Raw genomic sequence first — 26,494 nt, 5'->3', positions numbered from 1 at the left:
TGCCAGGTAATTAAGATCACCGGTGCACTTCAGAAGTCCTTTTTATCACAATCCTTATCAGGCAGTAACAAGGTGAGGGTTGTCCTGATGTAGTCTCTGCTTGACTTTACTGTGTGAGTATGGAAGCTACATCTTCCTGCAAAACCCCAGTCAAGAACCAGCACAGCTCACAAGTCCTTCTGGGACAGTTGAGATCTGTTCTGGGAGAGGAGGCAACCCAGCTGTTGTGTCTAGTAGCTGCTCCTGCCAGAAAAGCTGAAAGCTGTGGTTGTCAGAGAAGAGATCAGAGAGCACCAAGATTGCAAAGGGGTGTGAAGCTGCCCCGTTGCACAGAGGAGAACGAAAGCGGCGCTGACACTGGCAGAGGTTCTGTCTCCAATGAGGAAGCCTCTTGCACCATATGTGATTTCTCTGCGTGGCTGTTTCCTTTCTGTGCTTGCACCTCTTGCGATCAGACGGCTGTGCTGTGAGGCAGCCGGGGGGGCTGAGACCTAAGTCCTGCCCTGGGAGCATAAGCAAAGATGGCCCTGCGTTGGACATTTGTCCTGCTCCTCACACCTCTGCTGGCAGCACAGAATCAGGAAGAACCGGACCCCAACACCTCTGGAGAACCCCAGGAAACAGGTAAGAAGTGCTCGCTCCTCTCCCCACAAGAGAAGGTTTCACTGCTTTCCTGCTGCAAGGTTGGTGCGTGTCTTTACCACATTCAGGATGCAGTAGCTGTATCAGAGAGAACTGGAGCTGATGTCCACACCAGGGCCCAAAACACCTGGGCATCAGTCGGGTTGTGGTGGGGTGAAGCTCTGTTTGGGGATGGAGGACAGCAGTCCTTAGTGTGCTGGGAATGCCTCTGCAAGGGCCATAAAGTTCCTCCACAGAGTGGGCAGTGTCCCTGGGAGCACAAGGTGGCCATCTCTCTTTGCACAGTGTGCAGATGCCACGTCCTCACCACAGTGGAGATGGGTGCTAGTGCCCAGGAAAGACCTGGGGAGCCATGAGCTGAGCCCCTGTGTGTCCAGGAGACCCTGGGGGTGGGAGTTATGATGTGCTGGGATTGCTTTTTAATGGGCTTCCTTTGTGCTGGAAGTCCAGGACACCCCCAGGGCTCTTCTGGGCTCTTTCTACACAGGCTGCATGCATCCAGCCCAGCAGAGTCAGTTGGTGGGTATCTGTAGGCTCACATGTTATCTAACCTCCCGGGAGGCTGCACTGTCCCAGGTTTGAGCTGTGGTCCGGGGCCTGTCACATTGCATTGTTCTGCATCTGTCTGAATTGGACTATTTCTCTAAACCAATCTTGCCGGAGCTAGGTGATAAAAATCCTTAAACTAGCATCTGATCATTTTGTCCCAATCCACTGTGGGGATGTGTCTGGGCTGATGTAGGCTAGACAAACCTGATAGATTAAGTACCCTGGCTATGATAGAGGCCAGGGAATGGGACCAGGATCTTTAGTTGCTGACGTGAAGTGAGAGCAGGGTCTGTACAGTGTGGTAGGGGCCATAGGAGCCCGTTCCCAGGGGAAATGTGTCCCTGTGGTTGCAGGGAACATGAGCACAGCACTCTGTCACTCAAAAACCAAGGGCTAAACCTGCAACAGAGGATATCCTCCTGCCCAGAGTGGCTTCCCCTTGCCCAGATCCCCCACTGAAGATGTCCTCCCAGGCCAGCATGTGCAACCATGCCCAAGCATTGCGTGGCTCTCCAGCTTGTTTGCACGGTGCACGCTAGGGCCAGGACGTGGCCATCCCGTGTGCGGTGGAACATAGTGGGGACCCGGTGGCTAGCAGACTCTTGGTGCACTCTGCACATCTCAGTCACCCAGCCATGCCTGGAGGAGTCTGTCTGTGACAGAGATGGAATTGCTGAGCTTGCACCTTGGTGTTTGTAAAAAGAGGAACCAAGACAAGAACATTTGGCAGCCGCACCCAGCAGTGCGGGCAGCCCTGCCTGCATCCTTAGCAGGTGGCCTCATCCCATCCCAGGACCTGTGCCAAGGTCCCCACCTGATGGATCGAGGGCCTTCTCTAGCTGAGGGACAGGACAAGGGGGATGGCCAGGGTGTGGCAAGAGGGTCCCTCCTGTCCCCATTAGGGTGGAATGGGGCCCTGTGGGGCAGACAGTGGCAGTGGGGCAGGGTAGAGCTGTTGGGCAGAGATGGGGGACATGGGGACAGGACATGACCCAAGGGTCCCCCTTCCCAGGCATCCCTGAGCATCTCCCATGACCCTGGCAGATGTAGGGTACAATCAGGGAGAGGGAACAGCCCAGTGGGAACAGCTGGCAAGCTGCTCCCACTGCACATTGCTGTCCCCTTCGAGGCACCCACAAAGCCCCCCCATGCTGGGAGGACCAGAGTACCGGGGCAGTGTGGGCTGTGCCCGTTCTGCAGGGCTCCTGCATGCCCAAATCACTTCGGCCAGCTTCCCCCCGCCTCACCCTGTCTCCCGCCCCCAGCATTGAGCACTGGCAGCACCAGTTCCTGAAAAGCCACAGGCATGGCAGTAATTTTGGGGAAGGGCCGTGGGCCACGGGTCCTGGTGCTCGCTGAGGAAATGAGGCCAGATGGCAGAGCTGCATCCCAGCGCTGGGCAGGAGGTGAGGGCACACGGGGTGCTGCTGGGAGCCCGCGGAAGAGCAGAGCAGCTGCAGGCAGAGGATGTGGTCAATGCGTGTGGTATAAATGTGAGCCAGCGCAGGGTGCTGCACTGAGCAGGGTGCATTGTCCCATTGTCTTATTGTCACCTTATTGTCTTGCTGTGCTGTTCTTACAGGGTTTTTCTCCCCCCTGAGATGCCACACCTGTACAAAAGCCTCATCCCCTTACGGTCCCAGTGCACCTGGGAGGCAGATAGAGAAATTTTTATGGGATGTTTTCCCTGCAGAGGCAGGGTCTGTGATCCAGGTTTGGCCCTGGCCCCTTTCTCATCAGCCTTGCTTGACATTACGCAGTGATTTAGTAGCAGCTGACAAGAAGCCCTAACTAGGGGCATAGCTGCAAAGCCCAGAGGGTGGGAGGGTGCTAGGTAAAATAAGGCCACACTCAATCTGAAAAGTTTTGTGTCAGTGGGACTCAAATTTCAAACAGTGCCTAGAGTAAATCCTGGGGGGAACACAAACACTAAGAGATGCTGCAGAGGAGCGCCTTGGGCCTTGACACCCTTGGGGCTGCGAACTTACTTTCCACCATGCTTCCACTTCCCATTACCAGAGTACGGATTCTGGAAACAAGTATTTCACCTCCTGTTCTTAAAGCCCTGTCGGATGGCCTTTTGCGTGGCAGAGCAGTACAGGTTGAAGTGCCATCATTTCGCTGCTCTTCCTGCGGTGCCTTGTTCAGTGACCGGCTTCGCCACCTCCCTTCCCTGGCACCGCTCCCAAGCAGAGCAGCCCTGAGGTCTCCCTGCCCCTTCACCACCCTCACACTGCCCATTGCTCTTAAAGACCCACTCGGTATCTTTGGTTGCTAGCAATAGGTACAGAGATGCTTTAAGACACATGCATGTCTTCTCCATAGCTTGCAATACCACTTTCCACTGGTGGAAACAGTGGTTGCTTTTCTTAGCTCCTCTCAGCAAGCACATGGCATCAAACGCAGCAAGACTCCAGCACACTTTGCTGTCACCTCTCTTAGCTGCTGAGCTGCCACGGGAAAGGGTTGAACTTTGCCTGCTGCTCCTTAGATTTCACCTTGTCTTTTATTCTTTGTGTATGGGATAATATAATGTAAGAAAGTACATCTTTTGCTGGTAAGCAAGGGGCTGAACCCAGGACACTGACCTGAATTACCAGCACAGCTATTTCTCCTTTCTCTTGATCCTCCCCGACATCTGCTTCTGGGGCACACTGGGGCTTTGTTTTGCCTGCCAGACTCATAACTCCTTTGCAGAAGGGACAGGCAGTCCAGATATTTCTGTAAAATGCTTTCTATATTCATGGGTATTAAACCATATTAACAAGTAGGGTATTCATTTAATAGCATCAACTGAAAAAAAAGGTAACAGTTAATCTCTAACTACATGAGGCAAATAGACTAACCTTTTGTTACCACTCCTGCCTAGGCATTCACCATCCTCCATTTTGCAGTGAGCACACACTGCACATGATAAGAGGTGCCTGTTTGGTCTCATCTACACCATATTTTCCATGCTGAAATTTCACTTGTCTCAGCCTCTTTCCTATAGTTGGGGGCGGAGGGCCTGTGGGTGGCTGCAGGGTGAAAAACAGTATCTGATGACTGTTTCTTTACTCTCCCGGATGCTGTTAGTCCCTACAAGGCTAGAAGCTGAGCGTTTCTTTCCCCTTTCTCTCTGAGCACCCTCCCTTCTCCAGCAGTGCCCCATCCCCCTGCACACAGGCATGTGCATCTGTCTCCTTTGCACAACTGGTGAGCTCCAACCTGGTGGAGATCCAACACCCTCTGACTCACGTATGCCACACAGCTTCCCGTGGCCACCACTGAAGCACAGAAACAGCCACCCTGGGTTAGAGCAAAGCCTCCTTTGCCCCAAGGAGCTCTTTTCCCATGGCAAATGTTACCGAGTGATTGGGGAAGGAGTGCAAGAATGAGAGCGAGGACAGCAGTGTCCCCCGTAGCCTGTGCATCTCGACTGCACCCAGCAGTCACAGATTAGTTCCTCCCAGTGAGACTCAAATCATAATCACATGCCTGCTAGGCTTGGGCTTATTGGAGAAGTGAGGTTGAATTGGATTGTATTCAGCGATGTTCTTGAGACAGAAACAGATGTGGACTGAAAGTGTCTTCTCTTCCCTCTTCTGTGGGGAAGCAGAGACTTCTAGGCTTTACCTTCAAGCATTCATCAGAAATGCCACCAGGAAGGGCTCTGAGCGGCTGCAGATGCCTGAATGCAGATGGTGTCAGTGCTGTGGCACCCTGCATGTCTTCAGCTCCTCTACAGCAGCAGGGGTGCAGGTAGGAGGCAAGCCCCAATCCTGGAGGGGATGTGACAGCATGGGCGCTGCTAGCAGGATGCTCTGCATGCAAGAGGTAAATAGGCTTTGGCAGCCTCCCAGGCTGTTTCACTGGTGTACACTACCCCTTTGGAAGGCAAGCAAGCTAATTTTGTCATACCCGTCCCTCTGTCAGACAGCATTAATTCCCAGGCTAATTTCTGAGGCTGGTGCATTCCCCTAGAGCAGCACTCTCCAGGCTCTGGCTCCTCTGAGGATGGGGATGAGCTGTGGGCTCTGCCTGCCTTTTCTGAGCTCTCCCATCCAGCCCTCAGACTGCCTGGCACGGTCCATGCCTAGCCTGGGTCTGGGTGCTGTTACCAGCCCCTGCCTACCCCATGCATGAGCTTGGCAGGGCCACATCTGGCAGCCCGAAGTGCACAGGGGAGCCTGTGGGGAAGAAAAAAGTGGGCCAAATGACCACTCCTACAGGTCAGAGGGCTTGGAAAGGAAAGGACAAGTTGCAGAGGACCGGCATCCCGATGGTGCTTGCAAGGGGCTCTGCGGGCACAACTAGGTACAAGGAGGGAGCAAGAGGGTTTGCCTGCAGGACTGCTCACCGGTGTAGTCCTTGTGCCCGAAAGGCAGACGTGGCCACTGACACACTGCTGGCACACATGCGGTCTTTGCAGAAGCATGCTTCAGCGGTCTGGCCTTGCCTGATGCCACTGGAAACCATGCCGGATCATAGCAGCACCCCACCACCCCCTCCTAGCAGACACTGACAGGAGGACTGAGGAAGACCTGGAGCAAAACTGCACCACTGCCAGCCCCTTTTCACCTGAAAAAAAGAAAAGTGCAAAGATGCTGACATGTCTGGCAAAGCATTAGGGCTGATAAATCCCCAAGTTTAAGAGAAGTGATTCACTGGAGTCCTGATGAAAACGGCCAGCCTAGTCAGAAATGTGTGGCTGTTGTGACAGCTTAGTCCAAGGGATGCCTTCACACCTGCTTCCTGCCCGGGATCCTTACATAGCACCTATTTACTTGTACTTTAGTGAACCGCCCATAACTAAGGGAAAGGCTGAATCAATCATAAGTGCCTGTCACTAATAATTAGTATAATGCTGAATACACGTAATTTCAGCATGCAGAAGCTTCACCTTTTAGTAAAAAAAATCATGAACTTTAGACAAAGACTAATTCTCCATTGTACTACAGTAAGTCTGCACTGTATTACACTTCTAAAGCAGCAACCGTGAGATGCGACCTTTTTAAAAGTCGTGTTACCCCTGGCCTCCATAAGGAAGCACCATACAAGGCCAAAAACCTCTACAGAGTTCATTCATGGTTGTATCAGCAGCAAATGCTTTCCTACAAAAAGGTCACTAGAGGTTTTGGTGTGAGGTTCGTGGAGAGCTGGCAGCAAGGCAGAGATCTGGCGTACAGCTGCAAGCACCCCTGCCAGCAAAGCATTGGTGTTTGTAGGAAGACGCTGTCCCAGATATCTCTCGAAATCTGCACCTGTGTCAGCAGGTTGCACGCGAAGGAGACTTTCCTTTTTCTTCCTTGTTTCCTGCCCAGCAGGTTGCCATGTCCTGTGCTACCAGTGGGTTTTGTGTCACTGCAGGGACTGTGACAGCTACCAGGAGGTATGGAAGCACTTACAAAAGGAAAAGCAACAAGCCCCTTTGCACTGAAGGTCAAGGCTGGGGCAGTCTGGGAGAGGCCAGCCATGCCCATGAACACTCGCTCCCTCGGCTCTTAGGGCTGTCTCCACTGGAGGGGTTTCATTCCTTCAAACTGCTTCTTGCTTGAGGTCAGGCCCCGCAAACCTCTTTTCAAGCAAGGGTTATTCATATTTCTGCAGTAACTCTAAGCTAAAAGGATCCCGCATCGATGAATAAACTTTGTACAGGCATGATTTTGGGCCCTGACATGCAAAATGAAACACTGGAAATGCCTTCATGAGTAGCTCTCACCTGCCTGAAATAATTGCTGCTCAATTTGCCAGTCTGGTGGGATTTTACTCCATTTATTTGGCAGGGGCTTTGTTCTGGCTGAGATGATACAGCTGTTGTGGTCTTTTGGCCTGCTGCACAAGAAGTGCAGAGTAATCATGGTTTCATGGTGAGTCCTAATGCCATTTGGGTGTGTTGGGAAGCAGTGCCTGTGCCTGCCTGGCTGCACCCCAGTAACTGGGACAATGTTTACAGCTGAATTTGTTGGATGAAGAGATCTCACAGAGAGGTACATTTCTTATCGCACGAAAATTGATATCTGCTCAGAGGGTAGAGACCCAAATTAGTGCCATGCAGAGAGTCAGCAGCACTCCTGTCTAGAAACTAATGGAAAATGAATATGAAGATTTACTTCCATCAATTTCCCAATCTACAAGTTGCAAAATGCAACTAAACATGCAGCTGGTTAAGTACATGCCTGCAGTCCCTGTCAAGTCCTTTCTGCCAACCCAGATATGGGGGTGTAGTCCCTCCTGGGTGAGCGTGGGAGGAATATGGGACAGGAGGTACCCAGTCCTAGGATCCAGCAGGTATTTTGGGCAAGAGATGGAGAGGAGAAAATAACCTGCAGAGCAAAAGCGAATTGGCAACTTGAGTGGGCTTTTTGCTGCAAATAAGCATGCACATGGGTGTGAGCAGGTAGTGCCCAGCAGGATGACGGAAACGCAGGTGAGTGGTGCCAGCAGAAACTCACTGGGTCTGGTGCACTCCCACAGCCCCTGTCTCTGGGGAAGAGAGCGCAGGAGAGAGCAGCATCCACTGGGCTGCTGGATCCTGCTGGCTGGGATCCCTCCGCAGCACGTGAGTGGGCAGCAGGGCCTGCAGGTAACCCTCCTGCACTGTACCTGAGGGTGCAAGGAGGGTTAATGTACCTGGGGTCCGGGGCCTCATCCTGGGAGGTGCTCATCTCTGCCAGCCCCCTGAAGTGAGGGGGACCAGCACCCCTCTGGACAGGGCCTCCTCACCCCCGAGGATGCTGCCGGAGCCCAGTGATCCTCAGGGCTCTCGCTCCTGTCCCTTGCACACAGGGAGATGTAAAGCTCCCTCTGACTGGGACCCCAAACCAGAGCAGCCATGCCTTGAACAATTTGGTGCAGCTGAGCTGTGCTGGGGAGTATGTGCCATCGGTCCCCCAGCTCAGATGCATCTCCAGTGGGACCCAGATCTCGTGGAACGGGACTGCCACCTGCAAGGGTAAGCACAGCCCCGCATCACCCTGACCCTGAGGTCCTGAGCTGGTGGCAGACCCTCCGTGACATGGTCGTGCTTCAGCCCTACCTGGGTGACACTCCCGGATCAGGAGACCTGGATGCCTTGGCTTTCCCCCTGTCCTGGCAGTGCCGGGGCACTTTTTGTCTTGGCACCTTGCTGCTATAAGCCCTGTGCCTTCAAAGAGTGCCTGGGCATATGGCCGAGGTGGTGGGAGTGGAAGGACCTCTGTGTGAAGGCTGGGGAGGAGCCCAGTCCCTGGTCAGCCTTACCCAAATGGAGCTGGAGTGGGAAAGCCTACACCTCTGTAGGGATGGATGGGACTGCTCTTGGGGTGGCCCGCTGCCACCCTTAACTCTGCTCTAGGCTGCAAGAGAGGGATTTGCAGTCAAAAGTGGCAACCAAAGGAGCTGGGCAGTGTCAAACTCAGGGCACTAGACCCCACAGCAGGCGCCTTCCCATCCTGCTTACACCCGTATCCTTCTCCTCTGTGCAGAGAGATGCCAGCAGCCCCAGTGGGACTTGAGGCTCCACTTTACCCCAGAGCAGAGGTTTTACAGGTTCCATGAAGAGGTGACACTGAGCTGCTTTATGAAGGACCCTCCTCCCCTTGCTGTGATCAGATGTGCAAATGGGACATCTCCAGGCTGGAAGGATGCTTGGGAGGTGAAGGACATTCAGGGAACATGGCATGTGGTGGCAGAGAGCCTGACCTGCACCACAGGTAAGTGGGAGAGCAGTAGGTCTCCCCTGCTACATGCGTTTCTCCCCAAGGAGGGATCCTGGACATCCTGCCGTATCTGTGAGACACCTTGGCCACAGCTCAGAGATGGGCCCCAGTTGGGAGCCGTCTCCAAGGTGGGGAGGGACAGAAGCCCTCAGTGTGAGGCAGGTTTTCTCACTGTCCCTGCGTCTCCTCCCAGTCTATTCCTGAGTTGCAGGTCAGAGGAGGCCGGATCCTGCCCCTCAATTCACCTCTCTCCCAGTGTCCTATATCACCACTTTGCCCAGGCACAAGCTCCTTTCCTGCACCTGGGGGCCCTTGGGTTTCCTCGTGGTGTTGAACACTGACACCAGAGTCAGTCACGGCGAAGCCTCAGTCCCCCTCCTGCCTGAGCATCCCTTGTCCCCGAGAAGGACTCTCACACTTTCTGCCTGACAGGAAAGTGCCCAAAACCCCAGTGGGATGAAAGACTTCGGTTTCCATCAAACAAAAAAAAATACCAACTGAATGAAGAACTGACACTGACCTGCCCTGGAGATCTCAAGCCATCCTTCCCCAAGGTCAAATGTGCAAGGGAATTTCTGCAAGTGAGTTCTGGGAAACCAGTCTATGGAGATGCCTGGTGGGGCAGGAACAGCACAGGTGCCTGGACGCCCATTGCGAAGGCTGTAGAGTGCATTGGTAAGTGAGGCAGCAGCAGCTCTCCCATGCCCGCTCTCTACCTTCACCCTCCATAGCCAGTCATGACGTTGTCCAGCTGAGCTGCAGGCACGCCACAGTCCCTCCTTGGTGCTGTGTTGCCCCTGCAAACTGTTGAAGAGGACAGCCCAGCCAGGGGACAAGAGACAAGGTAGTGCCAGCCAGGCAAGCCAGCAGCTCCTGCAGTCTTTCCTGAGCACACCAAGCGTGGGGTCCTGCAGATGGGTGCCAGGGCCTGGGGCCGGATCCGGGGCCGGCACCGAGGTGCCCACGGAGGTGCCCTGCTCCTTGCTGCGCCTGCAGATGCCACCCTGGAGTGCACAGCTCTGCTTGTCCCGCTCTGCCCGTGTAGGTGAGGGACCCTGGGGACATCTCCTGCAGCCCCAGGAGTTGGAGTGGAGGTGACGGAAGGGAGCTCTGAGTGCCCGGGGCTGGGTCAGCCCCTGGCATCGGGGCTGGAGGCCGTGGGGGATGCAGGAGGGGGAAGAGCAATGCCCCCCCTCAGGTGATGGGGATGCGGGGCTGCCCTGGGCAGGGACAGACCTGTGCTGAGTGTGGGGCTGGCCGTGCAGGGGCAGCCCGGTGCTCAGGGGAGGCGGGCAGGGAGAGACAATGTGGGAACCTCCCTGCCTGAGGCTGTGGGAGATGGCTATGAGTGTCCACGGACACAGGGGTGAGTGGGGGAGGTTCACGGATGAGTGATCATTCACACTTTGGGTACACAAGGAGAGCCCGCTCCAAACACACCTTGCCTACAGGTAACGTCCTGGCAGATGGACATGTCACCATCCCTCTGGATGCATTTGGCTGGATGGATTACAGGGGACTCCTCTCCCACCATGCACCCCTGACCCACCTCATCACCTCCCAGTCCAACTAACACCCACTTTCACCTCTGCCAGAAACTTGCCAAAGGCCGTCGTGGGACCGAAGACTCCAGCTAGCACCAGACCAGGAGAATTACAAGAAAAACAAGGAAGTGATGCTGAGCTGTCCCAAGGGTTTCCAGCCATCCTTCACCGAAATCAAATGTTCAGGCAAAGTTCAGCCCATCAGTTACGGGAATCCTGTATACAGTGACCCATGGTTGGGAAGGGACATCACAGGCGATTGGATCCGCATTCAGTCCAGTGTGGAGTGCATTGGTAAGAAAGGCCTCAGGAGCTCTCCTGGCTGCCTGCTCTACTCCAAACTGAATGATTGCTGATATCCCACCACCCACCCCTGACCCAGCCTGTCACCTCCCACCCCAGCTAACACCCACTTTCACCTCTGCCAGAAACTTGCCAAAGGCCGTCGTGGGACCGAAGACTCCAGCTGGCACCAGACCAGGAGAATTACAAGAAAAACAAGGAAGTGATGCTGAGCTGTCCCGAGGGTTTCCAGCCATCCTTCACTGAAACCAAATGTTTAGGCAAAGTTCAGCCCATCAGTTACGGGAATCCTGTATACAGAGAAGTTTGGTTTGGAAGGGACATCAGACGTGGCTGGATCCGCATTCAGTCCAGTGTGGAGTGCATCGGTAAGGGAGGCATCAGGAGCTCTCCTGGCTGCCTGCTCTACTCCAAACTGAATGATTGCTGATATCCCACCACCCACCCCGACCCAGCCTGTCACCTCCCACCCCAGCTAACACCCACTTTCACCTCTGCCAGAAACTTGCCAAAGGCCGTCGTGGGACCGAAGACTCCAGCTGGCACCAGACCAGGAGAATTACAAGAAAAACGAGGAAGTGATGCTGAGCTGTCCCAAGGGTTTCCAGCCATCCTTCACCGAAATCAAATGTTCAGGCAAAGTGCAGCCCATCAGTTATGGGAATCCTGTATACAGTGACCCATGGTTGGGAAGGGACATCACGGGTGACTGGATCCGCATTCAGTCCAGCGTGCAGTGCATCGGTAAGGGAGGCATCAGGCGCGGGATGGTCCTTTGCAGGGTCAGGATGCTGGAATGTGTCTGGGTGAGAGTCAGCATGGGAAGGTCATGGTTTTCCCTTGGGGCCCATGCTGTGAGGTTTGATGACCGTGGAGGCAGCTCCTGTAAGGCCAGGATGAACTGTGTCCCATTGTGCTCTCCCATGACACCCAAGGATGACTGCAGCCACACACCTCAGAGGGTGCGAGAGCAGAAGGACCGCTTTGTTGCTCCTTGTGAGCTGTGATGTAGCCCAGCTGGGGGGACACTGTCCTGCGCTTCCCTCTATTCCAGCCTGCCATGTCCTGATGTTTGAATGAAGGGGGGCAGTTGTCTCGCTGGGGGAATTATCCCAAAAGGTCACGTCCAGCTTCCGAGCACACCATGACCCCAAACTCCTCCTGCTCCCCTACCAGAGAGCTGGAGTGACCAGTTTCAGCCTCTCGCTTTGCCTCCCACCCAGCTGGTGGGGAGCAGGGCTGTCGGACTGCAGCACCCTTGCAAGGCTGGGAGGGGAAGGGAAGGGGGTGACCCTCTTGCAATGTTTCCTTCACAGATGTCCTCCAGGTTGTCCCTGGGACCTTGGAGGTTTCCAGCACCAGCATCAAACTGAACTGGACCTGCAGGCTCCCTGATGCCTGCCAGCAGGTTCGGGCCAGGTGCCGGCTGGAAGAGCATTCCTCCCTTCCCTGTAAGGCTGAGGAGGTGAAGGGAGAGGAGATGCTCCATGGCCAGGAGGGGACATTTACCTGCCCCCCTCTGCAGCCCTTCACTGACTACAGTGTCACCATCTCACTGCTGCCCAGCACGATCCTTTTCACACGGCTCCTCAGAACAAAGGAAACGGGTATGTTTACATGAAATGTAAAGGTGCCTTTTGCCCAGAAGCTCAGCCGGAGCATCCACTCCCTGCAGTGATGGTCCAGGATCAGGGCTGGTCGGCTCCTGTGGGGCTCTGGGGAAGGGGCTGTGCAGGGCCCTGGAGCAGAGCACGTCCCCTCCTCACCACACCGTTGCTGCTCCTGCTGCTGAAGCACATGCAGCCTTTGTGGGGGATAAACCCTGCTTGGGGGGTCCCTTGGCGGACTGTCCCCTGGTCCAGAAGCTGCCTGCACCCTGCTCTGGGCTCAGCCCCCCCTCACCGTGCCCGTGCGTGACCCCGTCCTCCTGTGCTTCCAGTGCCGGACAAACCGGAGAAGCTGTGGCTGGATCCCAGCACAGGGTCCCTCAGGTGGAAGGCGCTGCCCTCCTGCAAGGGGGAGATCGTCGGATACCAGGTACCAGGGGACCGCAGGCTGCCCGTGGTCTCCCTCGCCTTGCCAGGCAGCCCTCTGCCCGGAGCTCTGTGCAGGCAGCCTGGGGGAGAGCGGGGAAGGGAAAGCCGTGATGACCCCCAGTTCCCAGCCAGTCCAGCTGAGTGTCTGGCTGTGATGAGCATGAACGCTTTCTGTCTCACCCTCAACGTTCCTCGTGCTGTGGAGTTGCCCGGAGAGGTGGTGGGTGCTCCCCGGCCTCTGGGCCTCCTCCCCGCGTCCGCTCAGCCTGGGGTTTGGCAGACTGGGGCTTGGTGTGCAGCACTTGTTGACATGTCTGCTGGGGTGGCTTCCCAGGATTTCCTCTGCCTCTTGCGTGCTTGTTTCTGGTTCCTGCCGCAGAGAAGTCTGTAGTCTGAGTCATGCTCTGAAAACCCCTCTTCTTTTGGGAGAGTTGCACCGTTCCTTTGAGTTTTCCTTAATGTGTGGCTCGAAGGGCCTCGCCTGTCTATGGGTTTGGGGCTCTTCCCACAGTGCAGCCCTGCTTTCTAGCACTGAGGCGGGGTGAGACCCTTACCGGCGTGCCCTGTGCCCTCTCCGAGGACAGACCTCTCCGTGGGGTGAGAGGGACCCAGACATGCCGCTTCGTCGCGCCCCTCTTAGCTCTTTCCTGGAGAAAGGGGCAAACAGGGGCCCTGACGGCATTGCTCGCGGGTCTGTCCCAGCTGGTTACCTGCTCCCAGACACCTCTGTTTGCGAAAGGAATCCTTGTTTTTCTGCTTTCAGTTAGCTCCTTATTTGCATATTCCCAAGATGCCATTTCCATTAAGACCCCGAGAGCAGGGAGGATGGCCCGGGATCTGGTGACAAATTCAGACGATGCACGTGGGGAGCCTCCATAACTCTGGCTTCCCCTTTTCAAGCAGACAAAGCCTTCAGAGCCCAGCCTTGGACGGGAGGAAAGAGCAGTTCAGGGCTCCTCTTGTGGGGGGTGTCACCACAGTGCCTGCGGTGTTGCAATACCGTAGCAGTGCCCCGGCCTCGGGCTCATTACGCGTATATACGCCTCTTCAAAGAGACAGGCTCCCTCTTGCCCTCAGCTCTTCCCAGAAGCTTGGTCCTTTGCTCACAGGGGCAGCTGCTCCGACACCTTGAGCGCTGGCTCCGGATTCCCCCTCTCCTCCTCTCGTCTGCTTCGAGGTCCACGCGCGGGGCCAAGGCTGCCCTTGGGAGCCTTCTACGGCTGGAGCGGGCGCAGGGAAGGGGAGGCTCGCAGGGGTGCTTTGCTCCGTCTCGGTGTGCCGTGGGCAGGTTCCCAGAGGGCAGGTGGGAGCTGCCGCCCTCCCGCTCTGTCCCCTGTCCCCAGCTGAACGTGACGGCCAGGAGCGCGCAGGACGGCAGCTTTCTGGAGATGGAGCGACTGCGGCTGAGCAGCTCCGTCACTGAGCACCCGCTGCCTGAGCACAGCCCCAGCAGCAGCTACGTGGTGACGATGCGGGGACTCACGGCAGCCGGAGCCGGGGCTGCGTCGCTGTGGGAGTTCCAGACCGACGGCTCGGGTAAGGCTCGCCGCGTGCCGGTCCCTCCGCGGAGGGCGGCCACGGCGTGCGCCCCGGCCGAGGCAGCTCTCTGTCCCCAGCCCTGTGGGCTCCTGGCCGGCGCCGAGGAGCCTGGGCACGCAGGAGCCGTGCTCCGCAGCCGGCGCTGCCTGCGGCTGCCCCTGCTCCCCGCGCAGCCCCCGCGGCGCTGCCCGCCGACGCTTCTCCCCCGGGTCTTCCCCGCCAGACACCCCGCGCCCTCTCGACACCAGCTGCCGCAGCGTGCGTGACGTCTCCCCGTCCCAAGGGACAGCTGTGCTTCCCCTCCGCCCCGTCGCCCGTGCCCCCGCGGCGGCCAGGTGAGCGCAGCCTGCGAGCAGCCCCGAGATGGGTTTCCCCTCCGGCAGCACGTGCCCGCAGCCGCCTCCGTCCCGCTCTCCCCGGCCCCCTCCCTCTCACCGCCCTGCCTCGCAGGGAGCACCAGCTCATCGTGGTCGCGACGCACAACGGCACGGCGGTGGAAGGCGCCTGCTCGGGGGACCCGCGGCCCTTCAACGCCAGCCGGCAGCCCGGCACCTACGTGGCCGCCGTGCTCAACCTCACCACCCCCCGTGGACTTTGTGCTGGGCGACGGCACCCACGGGCAGGGGTACCGCAACGCTGCCCTCCGCCCGGGCTGGGACTACACGGCCCTTCTGCGCCTCGTCCGCCGCTCGCAGCAGGTACCCGTCGCGGGGGGCTCCTGCTCTCCGGGGACGCTGAGCCCCTCGGTGGGGTCTGGGCCGGCTGCCGGCGGTGAGGAGCGGTGCCGCACGGGCTCCGCTCCTGGCCCCTGCGCCGAGGGCCTGGGCGCCTTGGCAGGACGGTGTCCCCGGGGCCCTCAGCCGCAGCCGGAGCCTTCGGTGGCCGTGGGTGGGAGGCCTTTGCCTCCAGGGCGGGCAGCGGGGCAGGAGTGGCCTGAGCTCTCCCTCCCGTCTCTTCCAACAGGCAGACAAGTTCACCTGCGTCTGCTACAGCTTCTCTCTTGGTAAGTGGGCTCCTCGCTCCCCGTGCCCGAGCCTCTCTCCCCCATGTTCCCCTTTCTCAGCCTGGCCGCTTCCCACGGAGAGGAGCTGGCTGAGCATGGGAGCCGTGGGTTCTTGTTGTCCTACTTTCATCTTCATGGCAGTTGTCTGGATCTTGAGCCTATCTATGGTATGTGGGCTTTGGGCAACCTCAGGCCACTTGGGCAGTTGTGACACCAATGACAGCTGGACACTGTGCAACATCTCTGCCATCATCACATAGTGCATCTTAATCCTATTGCTCCCCTGGTGCATGTGCAACCCCAGAAATACAAACACCTCACCAGGCTCTGATCATGCCTGGGACAGTCAGGGATATAGGGCCCACACTGGAGGGTATCACACCAAGCAAGCACCTACTCTTTCTGCACCAGCTAGCTATTCTCCAATGCAAATCTTGTGGTGGGAGATGAGGGAAGCTCCTTTTCACCCCATGCTCCTATGAGATCTCCCGATGCCTGGTTCAGGCTGCGTGGGAGTCTGAGTCTGGGCTGTGCTGGCTGCAGTGCAGGAGCCGGTGCCTCTGCTGAACAGGATGCCCGTGGTTATGGCAGTAGCGCTGGTCATTGCACTCCTGGCACTGGGGATTTTGCTGCTCTTCGTGCTCTTCAGGTCAGTATGTGCCTCACCTCTCCTGCTCTCTGTGAGGCATCCAGCACCTTGCACTGCCGGGGGTGTCCAAGTGGACCCTGAGATAAAGCAAGGTGGGAGGAAGGGCTGTTACATGAGCAACAGCCTCTCCTCTGTCTTTCTCTTCTGCTAGTCTACGGGCCTGACTTGCTGTTTTGCAGGCGAAAGTACGACAGTTCAAAAACCTCGGAGAACAACAGCACTATCCCCCTGCGAAGATGTAGAGGAGGTGCAGTATGAGCAGAGGCCCTGCATGCCTTATCTGGACAGGTTGTCTGTTAAAAGCACAGGCAGGGTACTTACAGGCTCTGTAAGGTCCTTACAGGAACAAGGGGATCAGAACTGGCTGGCATGGGGAAAAGGACACCTCCCAGGAGAAAGGGACATGCACGGGAAGGGACAATCTAGGGTTTGGTGGGGTCCTGACCACCACAGTGCCAGCTCAATCCCAGCTGCAGAGCTCCAGGGCCAGCCATCAGGTGCATACTAACCTCCTGGCCTCGTGGTCTCCGTAGGTGTGTGCAAGCTGAACACACAGATCCCGGTGGAGGAACTGCTGGAAGCTCTGAAGAGGTTTAAGAGGGCAGAAATAGAGGCAGAGCAGACAGAAGATGAATCAGTCGACAGGCATGGTGCTGGACGTCTGAGAGAGTATCAGGTCTGGTTTAGCTTTGCTTTCCCACCTGGCTGCACTGTCGACCCAGCCCTCACCCTTTCTTTGGGTGTGTGATGCAGTTGGCCTTGGCCAGTCCCAGAACACATGCCAATGCAGAGTGGGCTTGTCTTCTTCTTCTGCAGCAACTGTCCTCCACTTTGTTGCATCCCTGCGATGCCGGGAAGGAGCTATGTAATCAGAGCAAGAACCGCTACAAGAGCATCATCCCATGTAAGCAGAGCTCTCCAGGGGCTGGCACAGGCACTTGGAGGTGGCTGGGCTGTACAGTGTGCTGGGCTGGTGTAGATGCCCCTCCAGCTCTTCAGCAATGCTGAGCTCCTTGTCTCACCTTCTGTGGCCACTGAAACCCAGAGGGATTTTTCCAAAATCATCATGTTGGCCCCACTGTTCGATATCCCATTGGAGAACCCTTGTTCTGCCCCTCAAATCTCCCTGCAAGCTTAATCATTCATCATTGTATTCCTGTTCCTCCTGTTAGCCATCACTGAAGACTGCCGTGTCCCATCCAGAGGTGGCTATTTGTGGGAAAGCAGAGGGAGTGACCCAATTTCTATGAATACTTAAAGCTCCTCTGGGGCCCACATGGTGTGGACATTTGGCCATTGCATTCAGTCTTCCCCAAAAACACATTGCATTTCCTGCTGTGCCATGTCACCATTCATCTCACCGGCTGTTCTTTACCTTTGAACGTGTCCTGAGGCCTGCAGTGCTGCTGAGGAGGGAGTGGATGATCCTTGACGTTCCTAAATTACATCCCCCTGCTTAAACAGTCACTTCGTTGCTACCCCAACGAGACAGTCCACCAACTCCCACCTCCCTTCTCTTTCAGACGACCACTGCCGTGTGGTGCTACAGCCCTCTGACATGGGGAATGGCTACATCAATGCCAGCTACGTGGATGTAGGTAGCAAGGAATTCCTGCCCTGGGCAGGGTAGAGGTGCCTGGGCAGAGTAGGAGAGGTGCCTCGGGGCACTGGGTGAGGACAGTTCTGCTCATACGGATGGCCCCGAGGTCTGGCACTTGCTGCCCCTCAAGTGCTGGCAGACCTTGGGATGTCACTTTCCTTACGTCCTCTCCGAGGTGCCCGGAGTACTCTGGGTTTGTGTGCCGTTCTCACCTCTAACAAAAGGGGACCTGTGTGAGGGGGCAGGAGCGGAGGAACAGCCCCTGGGTACCCACTCTCCCTGCTGGACAGGAGTGGGTGCTGTGGGACACGCTGTTCGAGGGCTCTGGTGCGTGTGGGGATGGGTCCTGTATTTCATTCCCTGTTAAATGTTTAACCCACATGATCGGAGCTGTTTGAACCTCTCCCCCACAGAGCTACCAGAGTCCACGCTTCTTCATTGCAGCTCAAGGTAGGTGCTCCCAGCCCTCATGCTCAGGAGATGCCAGTCGCTGCCCTGAGCACTTTGGGGAGTGGGGAAATGGGACAGCAGCTTAGGAGCTGTTAATGGCTCAGTCCAAGGCCCTGTGTCTCCTGGGCCTCTGTCTCAGACAGTGGTTATGTCTGCTGCAGGGTGTGGAAGGCCTCAGTGGCCGTTTGGCAGTGGCCAGCTGGAGCTGGTCCCTGCACTGCCCAGGCTGAGGACATGGCCCTTACACCCGCAAGCCTGGTTTTTTCCCTTTGGCAGCTGGCACGACAGGGACAAACCTGCAAAAGCCTGACACGTCTGCACTCAGTGCACTCGGAGACAGGCTCCTTCCAACAGTGCAAAGCGGGGATGGGTTAGTCTGCTGTGTGCAGTATGCGGTGAGGAGGTCTCAGGCTCCTTGCAAAGCTGCAGAAATGCTCTTCAGGAAATAGGACCCTATATGTGGGAGCAGCTCACAGTCTTCTTGAGGGTCTGGATGGGGAAGCAGCGGGGAAGCCCCTGAAGCAGCAGTGAATCCCTGACATGTGCTGGGTCACCTGCCCTCCCTCTTCCTTGTCCCAATTTCTAACACAGGTGATGAAGCCAAGGTGCCCAGCACCCCCTGCCGGGTGCTGCTGTGCCCAGGCTGTGCAGTGTTAGTCCCCAGGCGGAGGGAAGCTCAGGGCTGCTCGTAGCCTGGGAACATCTGAGTTGTGCCTGGGAGCAGCTATACCCCCACGGCTCAGACACTGGTACAAGGCTCTCCTCTTCCTCCCCAAGGCCCCTTGCCTGGGACGGTGGTGGATTTCTGGCAGATGGTCTGGCAGGAGAAGACCTCAATCATTGTGATGCTGACGGGCTTAGTGGAGCAGAACAAGGTAGAGAAACCATCTCAACCTGTGCTCAGCTTGGGCCTCCCCCGAGCCCAGGCTTCCTTGGCTGCTTTGCTTTGGTTTGCTCCCAGTGCAGCTGTCAATGAGGGCAGAGAGCAGCTCCACACCACTGCTGGCTTGCAACACTCCCCTCATGAGTTTGCTAGTGCTTAGAGGTGTTGCTGCTGTTGACAGACCAAGTGCGAGCAGTATTGGCCAGAGCAGGAGCAGGTCTACGGGGACTTCACCGTGACACTCAGCAACACCAGGACCACCACAGGCCTTGTCACACGCATCTTCTGCCTGCAGAAGGTAAGCCTGGCTTGTAGCTGAGATGGGGATGCAGGATGCTTTTGGGTTTCAGCAGCTCGTGGGAGCTGTCGGCCAAGAGACACTGGGGGGAGCCCTGTCTGCCCTCCACCACTAGCAGGTCAGCGTAGCTGTCACTGGATGCCATGCCAGTGACATTAGCCCCAGGTTTCTGTGCCAGGCAAAGGCAATTGGTCAGCTCCAGTGGTCACCCCAGCTGGGTCTGGACTGAAGACACATATGGGCAGATTGTGTATCCTTGAGGGCTTGGATGAGGTGATCAAAAAGGGTATAAAAGCAGTTAAAGGGTATAAAATGGCATCTCTGTACATCCAGGAGGATGGCACAGGTGCCTGCCTGTCAGCTGAACCAATCTGCAGAAGGTCCACATTGAAGCTCCATGGTCACTTACAGCTCCTAAACCTGAACAGATAGTTTATGGTTTAAGATAACTTACATAATGACATTTCTCAAGATGGGTGCTTCTGCTGAAGTTAAACCTCACATAAAAAGCAGAAACTGAAGGAGCTGCAAGGAGGGGAAAACAGGTACAATACAAAGAAATTGCAGTTATGCATATTCTTGTCTTTTGTCTTGCCCAGAGCAAAGTGTAGCTGAAAGGTAAAGGTCCAAGAGCACCTGCTGGTGGGACATAGCAGTTCATTCGTTCAGGCCAAGTCAATGTGATGTTTATGGAAAAATACATCATGGGCTGGTAACAAAAGTGACTACATTCATGTCAGTGCAGTAGCAGCCTTAGGAAATACCTTATTTGGGGAAGCCAGGGCTTTTCGATGACTATGGAAACACTCTAAACTGTGATTTTTATTTATTTTCCCTCTGGGGCACAAGCTGCATTCACTGCCCAGAGTTCACTCTTCACAGCACAGGGAAGCAGAGAACAAAGTTAGTTGTGTGGCTGTGTGCTGGGTGAATTTGGCCTTTGCTGTCTGATGAGCTATAGTGGAGCAGTCATTGTGGTGGGGCTGCTGGGGGAACACTGTGTGGTGGTGTCCCCCTGAAGTGGTTTTCTCCACTGCTCACTACTTGTTGGCATGCAATTACTTCACACAAGTTTCCAGGTTGGTTTCTGCTCCCTGCTTGCAGCCATGTCTCCTTCTTTGCAGGCAGGCTGTGCTCTCCCAAGAGTGGTGCAGCAGCTTCACTACCTGCTGTGGCCAGACCATGGGGTCCCCAGAAACCCTGCCCAGCTCCTGGCCTTAGTGGATGTGGTGAACAAGAGGGGGTTGGAAGTACCTACTGGACCCGTGCTGGTGCACTGCAGGTACTGGGCTGGGAGTGCTTGGGTGCTGGGGCAAGGCTGGCCGGGGCAGCACTGACCACCAATTTTCTGTGTCCTCAGCGCGGGGATTGGGCGCACAGGTACCTTCATCGCCCTGGACTTCCTCCTGAAAATGGGGAAGGCTGAGGGGAAGGTGGATGTGTTTCACTGTGTGCAGAGGCTGCGGGAGCAGCGGGTCAGCATGGTGCAGACCAAGGTGAGGAGAGTTACCTGCTCCCTGCACACTGTCAGGCTGCAGATCTGCTTCCCACCCTTCCCAGGGATGTAGCATGCAAAGCCGCGCTGGCCATGCTGTTCATGGTCTAGCCACAGGGACTGGAGCTGCCAGGTGATGGAGACTGCAGGGTCTTGTTTTCAATGCTATGTCCAAACCTAGTTGGGATCCATGTTACCCTGAGACCCTCTGAGGTGCCAGCAGCATTCATAGGCACCAGTCACCTGGTATAGAAGGGCTGTCTTGTAGGCAAGGAGCATGAATGAGAGTCCACATTTCCTTCAGGCTTTCAGGATGTCTGCCCCCGTGGCATCTTCTGGGCAGCAGTCTCCTGGCCTAGGGACTACATCCCCATGGTCTGCTCAGTGCTGGGACCCTTTGGAGGAAACTAGGTTGGGCAGGACCATCCAGCTGCTTGTAGGAGGACTAACTAGTTCACTGGTTTTCTGGGTTTCCTTCCCCAGAGCAGGGGTCTGGTATGAAATGGAGCATTAAACCACAGGAAGATGGTCTTGTCTGGGTTTTTGCAGTTGCTAGCTGTTTCTCAGAGCAGGGCTGCCTGCACTGAGAGGTGTCTGGCCTCTCAGTGAGGCAGGTGAAGGATGGACCTGGCTTATTCCTGGCACAGGTCGATGCCAGCAAGCTGGTGGTCTGGAGACCCAGGGCTCCTCATGGAGCGGCTCCAGACTGTGCAGCTGACTCGTGTCCTCATGCAGGAGCAGTACACCTTCCTGTATGAGGTGCTGCTCGAAGGCTTGCTCTGTGGCAGCACCGGGGTCCCAGTGGAGAACATCACCAGCTATGTCCGCCGCCTTCGAGAAGCTGAGACCTCAAGGCACAACAATGTCCTTGAGAAAGAGTTCAAGGTACCATCAGGCTCTGGTGCACTGGGTCTGGTGCTGCAGGGGGCTGGTCTGTGGTGCCTCCCCCCTACTGCTGCCCTCCCCTGGAGGAGCATTTCTCTGGGGTGGCTGAAGAAGGGGAGGAGCTGACAGGCAGGACTTGCTTGGCTGAATCATCCCTACAGGCCCTGCAGAAGTTTTCTGAGTTGTTCCAGCTCCTGCCATGCAGAGAAGCAGAGAAACCCAGCAACCAGCCCAAGAACCGCAAGCCAGGGATCCTGCCAGGTACCACTGGCAGGGCTGGGCAGCCCCTTGCTCTGTGACCCAGCGCCTGAGAGCCGCATGGGGGACGATGCTGCCCTGCTGCTTCCCTCCCCAGCACCAAGCCACTGGCAGGTTCCGCCCAGGGTCCAATTGTCATTTTCTAGTTGGTAATAAATATAGATTAGGCTGGTCCCTCCGTGGGAGCAAGACCCCATTGCTGCTTCCTTCTGGGCTTGCTGGAGGAACACGTTCATGGGTACGCCTGGGATAAACATGTCCCCGGGTCTAATCTTTCCCAGTGGAGGACGCCAGATGAGGCATCAGGGAGCAATGAGGAGGGTGGACCTGCTGTGCCTCTATGCCTCTGCCCACGGGGTTTTGGACATCCCGTGTCAGGCAGCCCTGAACTGTCCTGGCCACGGGGCTGGCGGTGCCTATTCATCCAAGCCTCTCCAGCCCGTGCTGCAGGGAGCCCCGCTGACCCCACTGCTTGCAAAGAACGCCCCATGCCACTGTGTGGGGACAGGATGGCTCATCATTTCTCTCTCTGCCCCTTGCCTCCACAGCGGATTCCTGCCGGCCCATCCTGATGTCCTCGCTGAACGCAGACGGCTCGCCCGGTTACATCAACGCCGTGTTTGCCAGCGTAAGGCTCCAGCCCCAGCGGAGCACCGGTGGGACCTGCCGAGAGCAGCAGAGACCCCTCCGGGCACCACTGCTCAAGGCAGGGGTAGACCGTGCCACCCTGGTTTGGTGTCCCTGAGGCGTCCCAGCCCTGGGTCTTCTTCACAGTGACTACTTCCCAGCGGCTGGGGCCCTGCTGCCAGGAGATGGCCCCCGTGATCAGCCTAAGCCCTGCCTGCACAGGCAGCTCAGCAGGCTGCCGCACGGCTGCTGGCTTTTGCCTGCTGGGAGCAGAGCCCGGGTGTGATGAGCTGAGGGGTCTCTGAGCGGGGCTGGGGTGCCCGGCATCTCCTGGGGCTCTGCAGAGCCCTGGTTGTAAGGGAGGCAGGGAGCAGTTCCTGCTGTTGGAGGGGGCTCTCGGGGTGGATTGCGTGACCTTCTCCTCCCCCACACCCCGGTGTGTTTTGCAGACGTACACCCAAGAGGACAGACTCATCGTCACCCAGCTGCCTTTCCTCACCACGCTGGTGGATTTCTGGGCTCTGGTCTGGGATTACACCTGCACATCGGTGGTTGTGCTGAACCAGCTCCAGGAGCTGGACAAGGTCAGCAGCCCATGCGCAGCCCCCTCCTCTCCCGGCTCCCCGTGAGGCTGGGCAGTGTGCTTTCTGCCTTTGCCCCCACACGGCTCTTCTCACAAGAGCCCTGCTTGCTGCAGGAGCCCACCGCAAGCTTGTGGGCTCCAGCCGGGAGAGCCCCGAGGACAGTCCCAGTACCATGGCACTACAGCAGTGGGGTGTTCCCAGTCTCACAGCAAGGGAGCATCCCTCAGGTTTTTCTTACCCCTGCCCAGGTGTCCTCTCTGCAGGAGTATTATCTTTCTGGCTGCAGCACCACGGGTTGGTCCCCGGCAAATGGCAGGCAGAGCACCCACGTGCACACTGTGGCTTACGGGCGAGAGGCTGGTGTGAGCGCGCCCATGCGAGGTGCTGAGCTCTGCCACACGTGGAGGTTGGGGTTGTGTGTGATCACGCGCATGTCTCACCCCCAGACATACGTGGAGTTCTGGCCCACCCAGGCTGAAGCTGTCTATGGCCGTTTCCATGTCCACCTGATCTCAGAGGAGCCCGGAGTTAGCTTCACAGCCTGGACACTTGCCCTCACCAACAGGCAGCAGGTGGGCTCTTTGCACAGAGATGGCAAAGTCCTTTGAGAACAACCTTTGCAAGAGCTGGAAGGACTGGCCAGGCTCCAGTGTCAGCAGGCTTTGATTTGGGGTCCAAGTCACAGCTAGGGGTGGTGGTCAGAGGGATCTGATGGGGTCCTGGAAGGGCAGTGGCCACAGCAGGGCCATTTGCCTTGAGAAGGAGGTTAGTCCCAAGAGGGCGAGGCTGCAGGCAGAGGTACAAGGCAGAGGTACATTTGTGTACCTTCCTAACGTGGAAGACAGGAGCTGTGGATAGAGTTTGTGCATCTCGGTGGTGGTTCATGGATGGGGACAGCTATTACAGGTAGCTGGGTGCTGGACTGGCATCAGTCTGAGCCGCACCTGGTGCTCAGCTCTTATCTTGTGCTCTGTCCATCTGCTGGTCTCAGAGCACTCAATGGAGAAGGTCAAAGTCTGGGACTGGGCCATCTCACTGTGGAGCTGCTCCCTTGATCCAGTGTGCATGGCTGAGCCAGGACTGACTGACACATGCTGTCCCTCCCTTCTCCATGAAGCCAATGGGTTTCTTCTCTGTCCAACTCACTCTCTTTCTTCCCCACTAGCCCAAGAAGTCTGCACTGGAAGTCCGGTTCTGGCAACTGAAGGACTGGCCCATGAAGCAGCGTCTTCCCCCACAACCTGCCACCATCATCAGCCTGTTAGGGAAGGTGGAAACACACCATCGGCAGAGCCAAGATGGACATATCCTCGTGACCTGCTGGTGAGTGATGTCTCTTGGAGGAGCAGTCTGTGGCACAGAGCTGGTTCAGCCTGGGCTGCATCAGTGAGCTTGGGTCACAAATCCATCTTGGGTGGGTGTATGGACATGAATTCAGCTGTGTTCAGGGAGGAAGGCTTCCCTGTGGAGGCTGGCTGGACGCAGCATCTGTGGACAAGGTCATCCTGAGAGCCTGCATGTCTAGTGGGACACCTCTGAGGCTCAGCCCTGCCAGGTGATCCCAGAGCAAGTGACTCTCCCTTTGCTCTCCTCCACAGGGATGGTGCCAGCCGGAGTGGGATCTTCTGTGCTGCTACTTTCCTGTGTGAACAGATCCAAAGCGAGGGGCTGGTGGACGTATCCCAGGCTGTGAGGATGCTGAAGAGGCGGCGGAGACAGCTGATTAAAGATGTGGTAGGTGCTGACTTCAAACCCAGCCAGGATGGCAAGACCAGAGCAAGAGCCATAGCCTGGACTGTCCCAGCAGCTGCCCTAGCACCTCTGTGCTCAGATCATCTTGCAGCCAGCAGGAACAGATGAGACTTCTGAAAACCCTGGTTTTTGCCGCTGGCACATACCCACTCACTCAGGGCAGGTTCTGCAGAACCTGGGCACTGAAGCATCCTGTGGGCTGCATTGCCCCTTTCTGGTCCACCTGGCCTGCTCAGCAAGGGGCTGTACTGATGGGTGCTCAGGTGCCTGTCCTGCACCCACATCACCACCTAGTCTGGGTGCTAGAGGCAATCATAGGGTGAGCACCCTGGATGGGAGTGAGTGGCAGGTGCTTCATGCCATGGATGCTGGCTCTCCTCCCAAGACCAGCTGCCTCCAGCATTGGGGTAGACGAGCTGTCAGCTACTGGAGCACATGCCTGCGATTCCTCAGTGGGGGAAGGTGGGCTCCAACTGTGAGGTGGAGAGTGGGCTCTACCTGTGCCTGGCTTGCTCAGGAAGCTGTTGGCAACCGAGGCTGGCCTTCTACTGCAGGTGTTGGTGTACCAGGTTCTCACGTGCATCCTTCTGTCCACAGGAGCAGTATGGGCTCTGCTACGAACTAGCCCTCAGTTACTTGAATTCATTTGAAACCTATGGGAATTTCAAGTAGAGGCATGGCCACCGCCCATCTCTGGCCATGACTTCGACTCTCTTGACAGCCCTCCATCAGTAACAGCGGAAACCAGAGGAGATGAGAGGGGTGTGCAGAGCCCCAAGGTGCTTTACTCCCCTGAGCAGCCACCCCAAGGGTCCTCTGTGGCTGGAGAGCACAAGCTGGACTGTCTCCAAATTGTGGTCAGGCTTTGAAGCAAGAACCTGACCCTTTGCCCAGAGTTTGCACAGGAACTTACCTGGAATCACAGCCTGAGTATGCAGACCAGAGCAGAGGCACCAGGACTTGACATGTCTGTGCCAGGGATGAAGATAATCAGCTGTCCCATCCAGGCTCCCTTGTGCCTTCAGGCAGCCCCAGGGAAAGTGGGATAGCTCCACCAACACCCAAACTGTGTTTTGCCAGGGGAGCATCAAACCGCTGCAAGATCCATGGGGCTCAGGAGCACAGGCTATCTGTCTTACTTTAGGAGAAGCATGAAGCCCAAGGCCAACAAGAGCCAAGGGAGGGACAACCCACAGTCCTGTAGGGCTAGCCTGGTCCTTTCCACCCCACACAATCCCTTCTGGGAGCTCCATCTTCCTGATGCTGATCCAGGTGCCACAGCCCTTCCAGCTCCAGAGACGCTCCATCACTAGCCTGCCTGGCTGCACCATGGCAATCCCATGTTGTACCGGCTCAACTTAAATATCCTGGATGTGGTTCTGGCAAGGGCTGCTGCACCAGAGGCTGGTTCTGCCTTTGCTGCTCAAGGGCAAGGGGCCTCAGAGCCAGGACTGACCCCATGGCTCTGTTCTGTGTGTCATCAATAAAGACTCTGTGCTGGCCATGGTGGTGGTGTCCTTTGATCTTCACTTTTCTTCCAGGTTTGACCTGGCACAGGGGCTGCAAAGGAGCTGAGAGCACACAGGTCCCTCAGCTCTGGCCACAGCATGGGCACAGAACACACTCCTGCCCAAGATGTACATTGAGCGACAGCACCCTTCAATGATTCCCACCATGCACCCCATCCAAATTCACATGACAGCTGCCCAGCACAGCCC

At 56.7% G+C, this 26,494-nt stretch overlaps 1 protein-coding gene across 1 annotated transcript; it reads left to right on the top strand.

The window, feature by feature from the left end:
- The first annotated feature begins 406 nt into the window (after nucleotides 1-406).
- LOC128137348 (receptor-type tyrosine-protein phosphatase kappa-like) lies at nucleotides 407-26,280 on the top strand. Its single transcript, XM_052778203.1, is given in 30 exon segments — nucleotides 407-624; nucleotides 8,637-8,864; nucleotides 9,303-9,545; nucleotides 10,466-10,708; nucleotides 10,843-11,085; nucleotides 12,034-12,324; nucleotides 12,657-12,754; nucleotides 14,097-14,289; nucleotides 14,516-14,627; nucleotides 14,743-14,875; nucleotides 14,877-14,990; nucleotides 15,256-15,295; nucleotides 15,839-15,944; nucleotides 16,124-16,191; nucleotides 16,478-16,620; nucleotides 16,761-16,848; nucleotides 17,468-17,538; nucleotides 17,958-17,994; nucleotides 18,772-18,869; nucleotides 19,059-19,175; nucleotides 20,300-20,457; nucleotides 20,536-20,671; nucleotides 21,406-21,555; nucleotides 21,717-21,816; nucleotides 22,362-22,441; nucleotides 22,890-23,024; nucleotides 23,471-23,596; nucleotides 24,190-24,347; nucleotides 24,623-24,758; nucleotides 25,374-26,280. Coding segments are annotated over 30 exon segments (4,023 nt in total). The 5' UTR covers nucleotides 407-521; the 3' UTR covers nucleotides 25,449-26,280.
- Nucleotides 26,281-26,494: the final 214 nt, after the last annotated feature.

Source organism: Harpia harpyja, chromosome Z, assembly GCF_026419915.1.
Source record: "Harpia harpyja isolate bHarHar1 chromosome Z, bHarHar1 primary haplotype, whole genome shotgun sequence".
Classification (NCBI taxonomy): Eukaryota; Metazoa; Chordata; class Aves; order Accipitriformes; family Accipitridae; genus Harpia; species Harpia harpyja.
This window is presented reverse-complemented; position numbering and strand designations above follow the sequence as displayed.